Source organism: Mya arenaria, chromosome 8, assembly GCF_026914265.1.
Source record: "Mya arenaria isolate MELC-2E11 chromosome 8, ASM2691426v1".
Classification (NCBI taxonomy): Eukaryota; Metazoa; Mollusca; class Bivalvia; order Myida; family Myidae; genus Mya; species Mya arenaria.
Genome location: NC_069129.1, coordinates 9,442,484 through 9,460,853, shown reverse-complemented (window position 1 = coordinate 9,460,853; position 18,370 = coordinate 9,442,484). Strand labels below are relative to the sequence as shown.

General features: G+C 38.2%; 1 protein-coding gene across 1 annotated transcript in view; it reads right to left on the bottom strand.

The window, feature by feature from the left end:
• The window catches only part of LOC128242459 (annulin-like), a 43,419-nt gene extending 29,791 nt beyond the window's left edge, over nt 1-13,628 (bottom strand). The window contains exons 1-7 of the mRNA XM_052959618.1: nt 13,462-13,628; nt 12,786-12,863; nt 12,043-12,291; nt 9,645-9,917; nt 9,050-9,168; nt 8,403-8,516; nt 3,481-3,655 (exon numbers count right to left, since the gene is read on the bottom strand). Of these exons, the coding sequence (XP_052815578.1) occupies nt 3,481-3,655; nt 8,403-8,516; nt 9,050-9,168; nt 9,645-9,917; nt 12,043-12,291; nt 12,786-12,858 (1,003 nt within the window). The 5' untranslated portion in view covers nt 12,859-12,863; nt 13,462-13,628. The remainder of the gene's footprint in view (nt 1-3,480; nt 3,656-8,402; nt 8,517-9,049; nt 9,169-9,644; nt 9,918-12,042; nt 12,292-12,785; nt 12,864-13,461) is intronic.
• Between the last annotated feature and the right edge of the window lie 4,742 nt (nt 13,629-18,370).

Below are 18,370 nucleotides of genomic sequence, written 5' to 3'. Positions count from 1 at the left end.
ATAATCTGCACATATAGGATAAGTTGAGTTGAGTTGGGTTTTACGGCATCGCAAGACTGTATAGGTTATATGGCGCCATTCAGGCAGGAAAAAACTTGTTGGATCCACATTGGACACAAACAGTTTTCAAGAATTAGATTGGAAACATATATTTTTGAAGTATTTTTGGCAAAAAAGGGCCGTTACTCCTAAATGACTAAAGCGATTTCCATGACTATCGAACTTGATCAAGATATTATGGTAAACAGTATATACTGTATCCATGCATGAGGCTACGTCATAGGTACCTCATGGGTTTTACCGAGATTTTAAAAATAAACTGCATATTGTTTAAACTCATGAATTTCCAGTATTGGTATTGTAGTTTTAATTGGTTCATGGAGAATACTAAGAAATTTTAAGCGCTCATAATGATCCTCCATATGATCAAGATCATTACAAGACATAAACAAATCAATATCAGACGTGTAAACATTGTCCTGATTTGAAGATGTTTTCAAGATTGATCTCAACAATTTGCTGGAAAATAGAGACTCTTTAGGCACGTTTTGGTGTTTGAACAAAAATATAAAATCAGGAAATAAAACAGTTGTTGCATGGGCATTTGTGTAACAGTCAAAACTGTTGTCCTGAGGTCGAGGGGATGACATTCTGAACTGTTGATCTCGGCTATCGGCCTCTGGACAACAGCTCAGAAGTCATCCCCTCAAACCTCGGGACAACAGTTTTGACTGTTACACAAATGCCCTTGCAACTACTGTGTACTGTTGAACCCACGAACTGAATCTACCTGTAAAGTTCAACCCAAGAACTGAATCTACCTGTAGTGTTGACCCCAAGAACTAAATCCACACGCAGTGATGACCCCAATAACTGAGTCTACCTGTAGAGTTGACCCCAAGAACAGAATCTACCTGTAGTGTTGACCCCAATAACTGAATCTACCTGTAGTGTTGACCCTAAGAACTGAATCTACCTGTAGTGTTGACCACAATAACTGAATCTACCTGTAGAGCTGACCACAAGAGCTGAATCTACCTGTAGTGTTGACCCAAGAACTGAATCTACCTGTAGTGCTGACCCAAGAACTGAATCTACCTGTAGTGTTGACCCCAAGAACTGAATCTACCTGTAGTGTTGACCCAAGAACTGAATCTACCTGTAGTGTTGACCCCAATAACTGAATCTACCTGTAGAGTTGACCACAAGAGCTGAATCTACCTGTAGTGTTGACCCAAGAACTGAATCTACCTGTAGTGTTGACCCAAGAACTGAATCTACCTGTAGTGTTGACCCCAAGAACTGAATCTACCTGTAGTGTTGACCCCAAGAACTGAATCTACCTGCAGTACTGTTGACACCATGAACTGAACATGTAGTGTTGACCCCAAGAACTGAATCTACCTGTAGAGTTGACCCAAGAACTGAATCTACCTGTAGTGTTGACCCCAAGAACTGAATCCACCTGTAGTGTTGACCCCAAGAACTGAATCTACCTGTAGTGTTGACCCCAAGAACTGAATCTACCTGTAGTGTTGACCCCAAGAACTAAATTCACATGCAGTACTGTTGACACCATGAACTGAACAACCTGTAGTGTTGACCCCAAGAACTGAATCCACCTGTAGTGTTGACCCCAAGAACTGAATCTACCTGTAGTGTTGACCCCAAGAACTGAATCCACCTGTAGTGTTGACCCCAAGAACTGAATCTACCTGTAGTGTTGACCCCAAGAACTAAATTCACATGCAGTACTGCTGACACCATGAACTGAACATGTAGTGTTGACCTCAAGAACTGAACAACCTGTACGGTTGACCCCAAGAAATGAATCTACCTGTAGTGTTGACCCCAAGAACTGAATCTACCTGTAGTGTTGACCCCAAGAACTGAATCTACCTGCAGTACTGTTGACACCATGAACTGAACAACCTGTAGTGTTGACCCCAAGAACTGAACAACCTGTACGGTTGACCCCAAGAACTGAATCCACCTGTAGTGTTGACCCCAAGAACTGAATCTACCTGTAGTGTTGACCCCAAGAACTAAATTCACATGCAGTACTGCTGACACCATGAACTGAACATGTAGTGTTGACCTCAAGAACTGAACAACCTGTACGGTTGACCCCAAGAACTGAATCTACCTGTAGTGTTGACACCAAGAACTGAACAACCTGTACTGCTGACACCAAGAACTGAATCTACCTGTACGGTTGACCCCAAGAACTGAACAACCTGTACGGTTGACCCCAAGAACTGAATCTACCTGTAGTGTTGACACCAAGAACTGAACTACCTGTAGTGTTGACCCCAAGAACTGAATCCACCTGTAGAGTTGACACCAAGAACTGAATCTACCTGTAATGTTCACCCCAAGAACTGAATCTACCTGTAGAGTTGACCCCAAGAACTAAATTCACATGCAGTACTGCTGACACCATGAACTGAACAACCTGTAGTGTTGACCCCAAGAACTGAATCCACCTGTAGTGTTGACCCCAAGAAATGAATCCACCTGTAGTGTTGACCCCAAGAACTGAATCCACCTGTAGTGTTGACACCAAGAACTGAATCTACCTGTAGTGTTGACCCCAAGAACTAAATTCACATGCAGTACTGCTGACACCATGAACTGAACATGTAGTGTTGACCTCAAGAACTGAACAACCTGTACGGTTGACCCCAAGAACTGAATCTACCTGTAGTGTTGACACCAAGAACTGAACAACCTGTACTGCTGACACCAAGAACTGAACAACCTGTAGTGTTGACCCCAAGAACTGAACAACCTGTATGGTTGACCCCAAGAACTGAATCTACCTGTAGTGTTGACCCCAAGAACTGAATCTACCTGTAGTGTTGACCCCAAGAACTGAATCTACCTGTAGTGTTGACACCAAGAACTGAACAACCTGTAGTGTTGACCCCAAGAACTGAACAACCTGTACGGTTGACCCCAAGAACTGAATCCACCTGTAGTGTTGACCCCAAGAACTGAATCCACCTGTAGTGTTGACCCCAAGAACTGAATCCACCTGTAGTGTTGACACCAAGAACTGAACAACCTGTAGTGTTGACCCCATGAACTGAACATGTAGTGTTGACCACAAGAGCTGAATTTACCTGCAGTACTGTTGACAAAAAGAACTGAACAACCTGTAGTGTTGACACCAAGAGCTGAATCTACCTGAAGTACTGTTGACACCATGAACTGTACAACGTGTAGTGTTGACCCTAAGAGCTAAATCTGCAGTGTTGACCCTAAGAGCTAAATCTGCAGTGTTGACCCTAAGAGCTAAATCAGTGCAGTGTTGACCCTAAGAGCTAAATCTGCAGTGTTGACCACAAGAGCTGAAGCCACATGTAGCACTGTTGACCCAAAGAACTGAATCTACATGTAGTTATAACCCTTATCAACTAAATATAATTTAATTAGAATTTGATAAATCTAAGTGTTGAATCTGATAACTGTATTTACCTGTAGTAACTACCCCGGAGAAGACCCAGCACTGTCCATACTTGACAGGGCACTTGGTTTCCATGTACTGACGTAGGATGCGCACGCTTCCGTACCAGTCACAAGGGCTGGTTCCTCCCTCGTATTTTCCACTCCAATTTCCCGCCAACACACCATTATCACCTTGGCTGTTGACCTATATGTAGCGAACAGATTGGACTGGTAAGAAATAATTATTACCTACAGGTAGTGAACAGATTGGACTGGTAAAAAAATAAATATTACCTACAGGTAGTGAACAGATTGGACTGTTAAGAAATAATTATTACCTACAGGTAGTGAACAGATTGGACTGGTAAGAAGTAATTATAATGAGGAATTTGTGAATCTGGGTTTTGACCATGTACAGATCATGCAAACCTGCATGACAGAAATTATACATACTTTGATTTTTCTTTACAACAACAAAAAACGACTCCAACTATCAAGCTCTATAAGCCTACAATGTGAATTACCTATTGATATCAAAAGTGCCCATACTATGATCAATCTAGAACTATACTTACAGACCCTGGAAGTCCTTTCATGAACATTCTTATCACATAATGAATTTAACCATGAGTAAAATCACTAAAAACTATAATGAATTCCAAGGTAGCAGATAACTGAAACTCACAATTCCGAGGTAGCAGATAACTGTAACTCACAATTCCAAGGTAGCAGATCACTGTAACTCACAATTACGAGGTAGCAGATCACTGTAACTCACAATTACGAGGTAGCAGATGACTGTAACTCACAATTCCGAGGTAGCAGATAACTGAAACTCACAATTACAAGGTAGCAGATCACTGTAACTCACAATTACGAGGTAGCAGATAACTGTAACTCACAATTACAAGGTAGCAGATAACTGTAACTCACAATTACGAGGTAGCAGATAACTATAACTCACAATTACGAGGTAGCAGATAACTGTAACTCACAATTACAAGGTAGCAGATGACTGAAACTCACAATTCCGAGGTAGCAGATAACTGAAACTCACAATTCTGAGGTAGCAGATCACCATAACTCACAATTACGAGGTAGCAGATCACTGTAACTCACAATTCCGAGGTAGCAGATAACTGTAACTCACAATTACAAGGTAGCAGATAACTGTAACTCACAATTACGAGGTAGCAGATCACTGTTACTCACAATTCCGAGGTAGCAGATCACTGTAACTCACAATTACAAGGTAGCAGATCACTGTAACTCACAATTCCAAGGTAGCAGATCACTGTAACTCACAATTCCAAGGTAGCAGATCACTGTAACTCACAATTACGAGGTAGCAGATGACTGAAACTCACAATTCCGAGGTAGCAGGTAACTGTAACTCACAATTCCGAGGTAGCAGATAACTGTAACTCACAATTACAAGGTAGCAGATGACTGTAACTCACAATTCCGAGGTAGCAGATCCCCATAACTCACAATTACGAGGTAGCAGATGACTGAAACTCACAATTCCGAGGTAGCAGATCACTGAAACTCACAATTCTGAGGTAGCAGATCCCCATAACTCACAATTACGAGGTAGCAGATGACTGAAACTCACAATTCCGAGGTAGCAGATCACTGAAACTCACAATTCTGAGGTAGCAGATCACTGTAACTCACAATTCTGAGGTAGCAGATCACTGTAACTCACAATTCCGAGGTAGCAGATCACTGTAACTCACAATTCTGAGGTAGCAGATCACTGTAACTCACAATTCTGAGGTAGCAGATCACTGTAACTCACAATTCTGAGGTAGCAGATCAATGTAACTCACAATTCTGAGGTAGCAGATCACTGTACCTCATAATTCAGAGGTAGCAGATCACTGAAACTCACAATTCTGAGGTAGCAGATCACTGTTACTCACAATTCTGAGGTAGCAGATCACTGTACCTCATAATTCAGAGGTAGCAGATCACTGTCACTCACAATTCTGAGGTAGCAGATCACTGTTACTCACAGTTCTGAGGTAGCAGATCACTGTCTCTCACAATTCTGAGGTAGCAGATCACTGTTACTCACAATTCTGAGGTAGCAGATCACTGTACCTCATAATTCAGAGGTAGCAGATCACTGTCACCCACAATTCTGAGGTAGCAAATCACTGTTACTCACAATTCTGAGGTAGCAGATCACTGTCTCTCACAATTCTGAGGTAGCAGATCACTGTAACTCACAATTCTGAGGTAGCAGATCACTGTAACTCACAATTCTGAGGTAGCAGATCACTGTCACTCACAATTCTGAGGTAGCAGATCACTGTAACTCACAATTCTGAGGTAGCAGATCACTGTAACTCACAATTCTGAGGTAGCAGATCACTGTAACTCACAATTCAGAGGTAGCAGATCAATGTAACTCACAATTCTGAGGTAGCAGATCACTTAACTCACAATTCTGAGGTAGCAGATCACTGTAACTCAAAGTTCTGAGGTAGCAGATCACTGAAACTCACAATTCTAAGGTAGCAGATAACTGTAACTCACAATTCTGAGGTAGCAGATCACTGTAACTCACAATTATGAGGTAGCAGATCACTGTAACTCACAATTCTGAGGAAGTAGGTCACTTAACTCACAATTCAGAGGTAGCAGATCACTGTAACTCACAATTCCGAGGTAGCAGATCACTGTAACTCACAATTCCGAGGTAGCAGATCACTTAACTCACAATTCCGAGGTAGCAGATCACTGAAACTCACAATTCTGAGGTAGCAGATCACTGTAACTCACAATCCTGAGGTAGCAGATCACTGTAACTCACAATTCCGAGGTAGCAGATCACTGTAACTCACAATTCTGAGGTAGCAGATCACTGTTACTCACAATTCTGAGGTAGCAGATCACTGTACCTCATAATTCAGAGGTAGCAGATCACTGTCACTCACAATTCTGAGGTAGCAGATCACTGTTACTCACAATTCTGAGGTAGCAGATCACTGTCTCTCACAATTCTGAGGTAGCAGATCACTGTTACTCACAATTCTGAGGTAGCAGATCACTGTACCTCATAATTCAGAGGTAGCAGATCACTGTCACCCACAATTCTGAGGTAGCAAATCACTGTTACTCACAATTCTGAGGTAGCAGATCACTGTCTCTCACAATTCTGAGGTAGCAGATCACTGTAACTCACAATTCTGAGGTAGCAGATCACTGTCTCTCACAATTCTGAGGTAGCAGATCACTGTCACTCACAATTCTGAGGTAGCAGATCACTGTAACTCACAATTCTGAGGTAGCAGATCAGTGTAAATCACAATTCTGAGGTAGCAGATCCCTGTAACTCACAATTCAGAGGTAGCAGATCAATGTAACTCACAATTCTGAGGTAGCAGATCACTTAACTCACAATTCTGAGGTAGCAGATCACTGTAACTCAAAGTTCTGAGGTAGCAGATCACTGAAACTCACAATTCTAAGGTAGCAGATCACTGTAACTCACAATTCTGAGGTAGCAGATCACTGTAACTCACAATTATGAGGTAGCAGATCACTGTAACTCACAATTCTGAGGAAGTAGGTCACTTAACTCACAATTCAGAGGTAGCAGATCACTGTAACTCACAATTCAGAGGTAGCAGATCACTGTAACTCACAATTCCGAGGTAGCAGATCACTTAACTCACAATTCCGAGGTAGCAGATCACTGAAACTCACAATTCTGAGGTAGCAGATCACTGTAACTCACAATTCCGAGGTAGCAGATCACTGTAACTCACAATTCCGAGGTAGCAGATCACTGTAACTCACAATTCTGAGGTAGCAGATCACTGTAACTCACAATTCCGAGGTAGCAGATCACTGTAACTCACAATTCTGAGGTAGCAGATCAATGTAACTCACAATTCTGAGGTAGCAGATCACTGTACCTCATAATTCAGAGGTAGTAGATCACTGAAACTCACAATTCTGAGGTAGCAGATCACTGTTACTCACAATTCTGAGGTAGCAGATCACTGTACCTCATAATTCAGAGGTAGCAGATCACTGTCACTCACAATTCTGAGGTAGCAGATCACTGTTACTCACAATTCTGAGGTAGCAGATCACTGTCTCTCACAATTCTGAGGTAGCAGATCACTGTTACTCACAATTCTGAGGTAGCAGATCACTGTACCTCATAATTCAGAGGTAGCAGATCACTGTCACTCACAATTCTGAGGTAGCAAATCACTGTTACTCACAATTCTGAGGTAGCAGATCACTGTCTCTCACAATTCTGAGGTAGCAGATCACTGTAACTCACAATTCTGAGGTAGCAGATCACTGTCTCTCACAATTCTGAGGTAGCAGATCACTGTAACTCACAATTCTGAGGTAGCAGATCACTGTAACTCACAATTCTGAGGTAGCAGATCACTGTAACTCACAATTCTGAGGTAGCAGATCACTGTAACTCACAATTCAGAGGTAGCAGATCAATGTAACTCACAATTCTGAGGTAGCAGATCACTTAACTCACAATTCTGAGGTAGCAGATCACTGTAACTCAAAGTTCTGAGGTAGCAGATCACTGAAACTCACAATTCTGAGGTAGCAGATCACTGTAACTCACAATTCTGAGGTAGCAGATCACTGTAACTCACAATTCTGAGGTAGCAGATCACTGTAACTCACAATTCTGAGGAAGTAGGTCACTTAACTCACAATTCAGAGGTAGCAGATCACTGTAACTCACAATTCAGAGGTAGCAGATCACTGTAACTCACAATTCCGAGGTAGCAGATCACTTAACTCACAATTCCGAGGTAGCAGATCACTTAACTCACAATTCTGAGGTAGCAGATCAGTGTAACTCACAACTACGAGGTAGCAGATCACTGTATCTCACAATTCTGAGGTAGCAGATCATTTAACTCTCAATTCAGAGGCAGGAGATCACTGAAACTCACAATTTTTGCAATGAAGCGTGCTACTCTGATAGGGTCTGCCAGAAGTTGTCGTTTATAACCTCCAACACACATGTTCATCACATGGAGACTGGCATCCAGAATACCACTCTCAAACTAGAGAAAAAATAGAGAAAAGCTGACAACTCTTTGTTGCTGCATGTATGGCAAAATATTAATATAGTTGAGGTAACATATCACTATAGTTGAGGTAACATATCACTATAGTTGAGGCAAAATAATGGGATTAATCATGTATACTTTACACAACTGAATTACGCCAAACATTCTGGGGCAATTTTCTTGAAGCATCTTAATGATTTTTTTCAAAAGAATGGAAAAAATGCTTTTTCAAATTTGAATTTACAATATTTTCACACCAAAAATATAAAAATAAGCAAGAAAAATATCCAAATAATAAAAGCATATAAATAAATTTGGTGAAAAAATAGAGGGTATTCAAAATATTTGTTGTTTAAAGTTTACTAAGTTAAATTTTTTTACTAAGAAGCTTTTTGAATATGGCCTCTGATAAAGACTAAACATATTTACAGGTAATTTAAAAGGATTAAAATATGATCTTTATTTTGTCAGCAATGTTTTCAATGGGAGTTATTTTTTTCAAAGCAAATAATGATTGAGACAAAAACCTGTCCAAAGTTCCACTCCTTGGCCTTTGGTGCCCAGGCACTGCCTCTATAGACACACCCATGGTCGTTAAGGACATACTCCTCCAACAGTTTAGAGTCCGCCATGTACGTCTGATCATCTGTATGACAATTAAAACATGGTAAGTTCAAATTTGAAGAGAAGGTTGGCAGAATCAAAAGATCCTTCTAGATAGCGGCTTATAATAGCAGGGTTCCATAACCTGAAAAAGTTTAAGTCATTACTTCAAATATCTGTAAGTCAGTAGTTAATACATCATAATGCAATTATCAATATTTCGCTCCATCATAGGAGAGGGGTGCAACAGTGAGCATATAGGGGCCTTTAACAGCGATTTATTGTTTTGAAAACAAAGGATTTTGACACATGAAATAAGAGCACAACAAGGAAATTGGCTTAACCCAGTTTTATATACAGCTTTTCTATCGTACCAGAAACCTCCTGACACAAGGTATTTTAACATTCCTACCAGCTGCAAGGCTGGAATTTCAACAACAAATTTTACAAGTGTCTGGCTACCATGTGTGACTGAACAACCCCACATCCTTGCCTAATATGTCATTATAATTTACCTACCTTTACACCATGGGTTATACAGAATGTAGAAATCATCAGGATTCTCGTATCGCAGCGTCTTTGTCTTTGAATCTTCCAAGATTGTCACGGTATCCACACTAAATGACCATTTCCCAATTGCACAGTTTGCAGGGATATGAATCTGGATTTGTAAAGTTTTGTCTTTCTTGTTGACAAGACAACCTCCCCACTCGTTAGCCTTGAAGTTCGGTTTTCCATCCTCGTCAAGCATGAATCGACCGTGAGTTTCTGGATAGCGGTCCCCATTTTCACCTGTCCAATAAACAAAAAAAATGACAATATGTAAGGACCTGTGTGGTCGTTTAAAACATATTTTATTAATACAATCATGTCATGTTTGACTTTTTATTTTAGATCAACTCATTCTGCTTCATCTGCACCTACTATGACTATTTTTTTTATGTCCATTTCTTTTATGGTATCAAATCATGAGTGTCTGCATTACACATACATGCTGGGGAAAAAATTCCCTGGAATTTCAATCCATGCCCAGGTCTCCCGGCGGAAGATAAAAATCCCCTGGAATTTAAAAAAAAAAAAAAACTTTTTTTTTGAGAGATTTTACATCAGGCAGCAATGACAAAGTGAAACCACAGTATGTGAGTGAAACTAAAAACAACTCCACAAGGGTGAAATTACTGTTTAAAAAAAGGTTTGAACAAGAGCTGTCACAGTATGTGACGAATGCCCCCGAATGTGACATTGACCTACGAACAAGGTCAATACATGAAAAGTTTATCTTGCCTTTACGTGTCAAATACATATGGCAAGTTATTTTAAATTGCCTCTGAACATAAAAAAATACCACCCATACTTGACAACCTACACTGTTATGTCCTTATATTCAGAATTCCCTTGTGAATAAACACTTAGTGTATTTTTCACCTTAGAGGTAGGGACATGGGTCTTGCACACGACACGTTGTCTTCGTATGTGGAACACATGTAGCAAGTGATTTTAAAATCTGTCCATACAAGGGAAAGTAACAGCCCTGACACGACAACCTATACTCTATGTCCTTATATGCAACACTCCATTGTGAATAAACACTAAGTGTGACCTTGACCTTTGAGGTAGGGACACGGGTCTTGCACGCAACACGTCGTCTTGGCATGTGGAACACATGTGTCAAGTTTTTTTAAAATCTGTCCATACAAGGGAAAGTTACAGCCCGGACACGACAACCTATACTCTATGTCCTTATATGCAGCACTCCATTGTGAATAAACACTATGTGTGACCTTGACCTTTGAGGCAGGGACACGGGTCTTGCACACGACACGTCGTCTTGGTATGTGGAACACATGTAGCAAGTTATTTTAAAATCTGTCCATACAAGAGAACTTACAGCCCGGACACGACAACCTATACTCTATGTCCTTATATGCAGCACTCCATTGTGAATAAACACTAAGTGTGACCTTGACCTTTGAGGTAGGGACACGGGTCTTGCACGCGACACGTCGTCTTGGTATGTGGAACACATGTGGCAAGTTATTTTAAAATCTGTCCATACAAGGGAAAGTTACAGCCCCGACACGACAACCTGTACTCTATGTCCTTATATGCAGCACTCCATTGTGAAATAAACACTAAGTGTGACCTTGACCTTTGAGGTAGGGACACGGGTCTTGCACGCGACACGTCCTCTTGGTATGTGGTACACATGTGGCAAGTTATTTTAAAATCTGTCCATACAAGGGAAAGTTACAGCCCGGACACGACAACCTATACACTATGTCCTTATATGCAGCACTCCATTGTGAATAAACACTAAGTGTGACCTTGACCTTTGAGGTAGGGACACGAGTCTTGCACGCCACACGTCGTCTTGGTATGTGGAACACATGTGGCAAGTTATTTTAAAATCTGTCCATACAAGGAAAAGTTACAGAGCCGGACGGACGGACGGACGGACGGACGGACGGTGCGATTTTAATATGCCCACCTTCGGGGGCATAAAAATGACGCAAGTGCATTACAGTATGACATGAGTGTATCATAAGAATATGATTTTAATCATGAAATATAATAATTCTGTATATGAAAAAGTTTCATAGAAAAATATATGTGAATACATTTTTTCCGACTTGCGTCTAAAAATACTTGGCCATCTTAGATCTGCTAAAACATCCCCCTGAATACAACCAAAATCCCCCTGAATTTTCAGCCTTTCTGAACAAATCCCCCTGAATTGTCTCCAGAAAATATGGCAAGTATGGCATAACAGTAGCTTAATATTTCATGCTTTTCTAATTTCACTTTTTATAATTAATATTGTTATAACAAATAGATATAGAAACCAATTATTGTTCCAATATCTCAACCAAAGTCCTTACACAGCATTTTGTTTATACATGTTATCTACGTATATTACCAGTTGAAAAGAAAAACTGGAGGTCGTCTTTCTCCTTATTGTAAGGTCGTTGAAAGGTGACAGTGGCATTGAACTCTTGTCCTCGTCTCACAACAAGCTCCGCCTCTTTTGTCTTCCCGTCCTCCTCGCGAGACTCTGTACAATCATACTGATCAGTGTGGTGGGTGCACACGTTCTCAGCAATCTCAAGGTTGATTGAGGAAACCAGAAGTGCGCCTTTTAGATCTTCTTCTGATGCCCGAACTTCATCTGGAAATTTATTAATTACATTGATCCCAACCTGTGACAACTGACTGTTGGTGTGAGCATGGTCTAGTGATACAGGAGTCCATATCTAAGCCCAAAAGGGTGAGCGTACAATCATCACCTGGGGGAAATTCTCATGGCCCTTCTAAATAAATACCAGTACTGATTTCTACCAAGGAAACAGATTTTAGAAGAATTGTCAGCTTTTGTCACAATCAAGCTAAAAAAATAAGTATATTAACTAACCTGAACTGACTCAGATGTATAAAATATTTAACACAAGTGCAAGATCATATATTTAATGGACAACTTGTTAACATAATCTTAATAATAATGTTTGTGTTTCAAGTGTGTACATGTTACATATTTCAATTACCATATCACAAGACTAACTTAAGATGAAATAAAACCAGTGATTAATCATTCAACTATTTTCACCAACACCATTGATGGAAGTGAAACTACTCCAAAATGCATGTTTTCACATTATCTTGTACCTTTATGTTTCTGTGGTCCATACAGCCAGGTCCACCATCCATCGAACAACTCCTCCTCCTCAGGGTACGTCATTGTGGCTGAGTGGAATATAACAAGAATTTTTTAAGTCATGGCCATGAATATATCTAGCCAAAAGGAATTATTAAAAAAAAATCAAATAAAAACACAAACGTGTAATTAAACACAAACATTTCTCATATTTACCAAATAAAGACAGAGTAATCATGCATCTTGTCTTGTTGAAAAATTTAGCTGAATGTCTTTTTGAGATAAACATAAAAGTTTCTTTATCACACATGCAATATGATTATTTTGACATATTTTTATCATTTTATAAATAGTAAATGTCTTATAATTATGTACCGTTTGTTTATTTTTGTCTTCAAATAAAGTAAACCAGTACTTAATACATGATGCATTCTCAACGAAATCTGGTTTATTTTGCATTCCTTATCAATACTAACATATTTTCATTAAAACAATAGCATGCAAGACTTCTGAGGCAAACAAAACAGTTTTCAGAGCCCTACACAGTCAAGGAAGCAATTACATGCAATAATACTAACAAGCAAAGTCCACAATTATATTTCAAGTTTGTCTGCAGCATCAATATAGAAGGATTCTTGCTAAAACAAAATTTAAAAATGCATTAAATTAAGACAAAACAAATCTTACCTTAGTTATTCCTAGTCAAAGCTCGTCAGCTTGGGCAAAGTTTGTTTACACTAGCAACCAGGGAAGATGCAACCTACATTACGAACCAAGTTCAATTTGGCGTGAAACCTACTATTTACTATTATTGGAAAACTGTATTCATGGGACTGAAGTGTCTAGTGATTGAAAGCGGCAATCTTAATGTGGAAATTAAATTTTAATAGTGTGTATTTTCCAAAGGACATTTGATAGGTGAAATACATTGTGTAAGGTGATATTTTTATGGAGATATCAATATGTAGAACAAAATAATGCATGTCAATTGAAATGATCAGAGTTTTAACATTTTTTTGTATTGATTCTTGTAGTTCAGACCTGACTAACTGAATGTGGATCAATCAGCAATAATGCAGTTTTGTGAATTTAGCTTAACTGCACTCAGCAATAACATATGAATTAATTTAATTAATTTGGAGCTTATAACTATTTTTGCACCAATATTGAAATGCCTTTTCAAATGCTGATCTTAAAAATGTTGTGCAAACTCTGATTGAAAGAGCTTCTTTTTTAGTGGGTTAAAAAAGATGCTTTGAAACTGTTTGCAAACTGGTTAATCATTATAATTATTCATACAGTAATATCCCTGAGTTAGGCTTTCCTTCTATTTATGATTTATATTGGGTGAAAACAGAAAGTTAAAAAGACAGAGAAGGATTTTTTTTATTTATTTCTTTGTTCCATTTAAATGGGGGGTTTTTCATGGAAATGAAGCATTTTAATACCAGTTAAGCCTATTTTATGATTGCATACCAAATTCTTGCATCTGTAAATGTGGTAAACAAGTGAAAATATTGAAAAAAGAGGGCCAAGATGATTTGACAACAGGTTCTAAAGTGATTGATCAGACAACATACTGGACGCCACCTAAAGGTGAAACTATAATATATCTATTTTTAAAACAGGCTTATAAAAACATAAAAAATGTATTTGTTTAAAACATTGTAAAGGGCAATAACTCTTACAATATTTAAGTTGGAGTTATATAACTTGTCACAGATAAGCGCAGATTCCTGGTTCTCAAAATAAAAAAAAGTGAATAAAAAAAAAGTTATGGCCTACCAAGATTGCGTGCACATGGAATACCGGCCTACGTGGACTGTGTGCACATGTAAAAACAGCCTACCCATATTCAAACACTGAGAGTTTCTTTCTTATTTATACCGGGCATGTCTAGTTTCATTCAATATCGGTTGTAAATCAAGCAGGAGTGTTATGAAACAAATTTCACTTTTAAAAATTTATGGCCTCATAACTTCTTCTTTTATTGTTTTTTAATGGTAGTATATTTTGTCCCATCTTTTATTAATGCTCAATCATTTAGTGCAAGAAAACTAATCATACCCCAACACAGTAAGGTTAACACAATTTAAAAATTAAACAACAAATGCTAGAATGCATCAAAACCTTCAATATCTTAATGTTGCTTCTGGCCTTCTGGCATTATCCCGAAGAAATGATGGATACTGAACAGCATCATTTTCAACTATGAAACAGAGACAATTTAGAATCAAGTCAGACAGTGAGTACACTACCTGTACACTACAAGTTTAATACATATCTCCTACAAGTTTACTACATATACCCTACAAGTATACTTCATATACCCTACAAGTATACTATAACATAATTCTTCCAGTCAAAGAGACCATGAGAAACATAATATCATAACGTACCTTTCCCATAATTCCTCTAGTTAGAGACCAGTAGGAACATATTATCATAATCTACATTTCCCATAATTCCTAAAGTCAAAAGAGACCAGTAGGAACATATATCATAACCTACATTTCCCATAATTCCTCCAGTCAGAGAACAATAGGAACATATATCATAACCTACATTTCCCATAATGCCTCCAGTCAAAGAGACCAGTAGGAACATATATCATAACCTACATTTCCCATAATGCCTCCAGTCAGAGAACAATAGGAACATATATCATAACCTACATTTCCCATAATGCCTCCAGTCAGAGAACAATAGGAACATATATCATAACCTACATTTCCCATAATGCCTCCAGTCAGAGAACAATAGGAACATATATCATAACCTACATTTCCCATAATTCCTCCAGTCAGAGAACAATAGGAACATATATCATAACCTACATTTCCCATAATGCCTCCAGTCAGAGACCAGTAGGAACATATATCATAACCTACATTTCCCATAATTCCTCCAGTTAGAGACCAGTAGGAACATATATCATAACCTACATTTCCCATAATTCCTCCAGTTAGAGACCAGTAGGAACATATATCATAACCTACATTTCCCATAATTCCTCCAGTTAGAGACCAGTAGGAACATATATCATAACCTACATTTCCCATAATTCCTCCAGTTAGAGACCAGTAGGAACATATATCATAACCTACATTTCCCATAATGCCTCTAGTCAAAGAGAACAATAGGAACATATATCATAACCTACATTTCCCATAATGCCTCTAGTCAAAGAGACCAATAGGAACATATATCATAACCTACATTTCCCATAATGCCTCTAGTCAAAGAGAACAATAGGAACATATATCATAACCTACATTTCCCATAATGCCTCTAGTCAAAGAGAACAATAGGAACATAACAATATAGTAACAAACCAATGAGGCCTTGACATTCCTGAAGTAGAATGTATTCATAGTTGAGCACAATTTCAACCCACATGTCAATATAGTACTCAAATAACATGTAACTATATCTGTCCAAGGTTAAACAATATCAGAAATAATAATTTAAATCAATACAGATAGTTATTCAATATAAAGTACAATATAAGACCAGTTAAAACAGAACATAACAGAAAATTTTGAAATGGCATACATCTTTTTTTTTAATTAAGGTACAAAATGACTGTAATTCGTACTAACCATATATAAGTTTAAAAAGGTTGTTGTTAATGTTCAATCTGTGAGTATTTACTATTAAGATAGATTACAGATCATACCCAGTTATTCATAAAAAAATAAAAATAAAATGAAATGACGGAATATCATAATAAATTTCTCTGTTATTCAATACTGTCAATATCTACATGCACAAATTCATTAAAGATGATGATATATAACACATTTTCATGAGTACCTTTCCATCCAGGATGGAAATATTGATCGCTTACATTTTTAAAGAGCAAGGTAAGAACAGGAAGATGATAAGTCACTGCAAGATGGAGTGGATGTTAAATCATGTCTGTTGTACTTTTAAATGTGACTGTTTGGCATCATTGAACATGTATGTATATGTACACTCTACATAATATTACCATAGATGTATTTATTCCAGGATTCAAATTTTAAATTAAAACCTTGAATAGGAAAAAAAAATTATGTAAAAGAGACTGAGGAAAGATACAAATGCACTGGAATAACTGTCAAGTGAATGATGTAGATAAATGGCTTTATCATGTGTACTTAATTGAAATCCTGGTATCCATTTCATATCAATGATGTCATTCATAGGTAGTACTCAAACTGCCTACTAAGTGTGAGGTTTCTAGGCCCAATTGTTTATAAGATATTGACCTTACCCTTTGACCCGTTGACCTCAAAATAATTAAGGGTTATTTACTGGTTGTGACCAACATCCCTACTAAGTTTGAGGGCATTTGAACCAAGCATTCTTTCATAATAGATCAAAAACTGATTTTCATCTCAAGGTCACCGTGACCTTAACCTTCAACCCACTGACCTCAAAAATCAGTCATGGCCAACCTGCCTATCAAGTTTGGGCCCTAGTGTTCTTCAGTTTTTTTATCATAAAACATATTTTCAGCTCATGGTCACCACAGACAGACAGACAGACAAAGGGTTTGATTACTGTATATGATGTAAATATTAAACCATATTTGTTATATGAGAACAATCCTGTTTATTTTGGATCGTCCCTCATACAGCTCTTTGGGGGCACGCAAACAGATACACAAAGAACATGGTCAATCTAGCTAGACCCTCACATATGCACAAAGAACATGATCATGCTAGTTAAACTCTCACCGATACACAACGACCATGATCAATCTAGCTAGACCATCACATATGCACAAAGAACATGACCACTCTATCTAGGCCCTCACAGATACACAAAGACCATGATCTATCTAGCTAGACCCTCACAGATACACAAAGGACATGATCACTCTATCTAGACTCTCGCAAAGAACATGACCAAGCGAACTGGACTCCATAAATCTGTTTCAGTATCTTCTAGGGATGCAAACTGTCACGTAACAGAGTTTAATACTATAGAATGTGACGTAATACGTTATATTTAAGATATAATTAAGATTTAATTAAATGGATATGTGTCTACATACTGCATGTTTAGTAATGTAGGGCATATTTGATTGTCATTTGAATATGAAGATGGTTGACAGCCGACCTGGTACAAATGTACAAAATGGTCATGTTAATTACAAAAACGTGTATTCCTGTGGTTGTAAAGCTGTCATAGGTAGACAACAAATTAGTACAAATTAGTATAAAAGAGATGATTTGGGATGTGAAAACAGAGTTTGTTAGGCACGGAAGGAGACCGGCCTTGGGTCCTTAATGGACGGCAGTTAGGATGTGGGATTACCTTAAATGTCATGCTGTATTATATACTGATTATTATACTTAGAAAGAACGTTGAACAATAAAGACTTAGAACACTTGAACAGTTGTTGGTTGGTTACTGGAGGAACTATCACGAAAGTCAAGTGAGCGTTGGCGTTACGTGACAAAACAAATGGCAAAATTGATATTTGAATATTCAATAATTCTTTCGATCAAATATTTAATAACCAAAATGAATCTTTTAGAAGTTGTACTAAACTATTATAATTCCCAATAGTAATAGTCAGGGCCTTTTAACCCTTCTTTGTTGG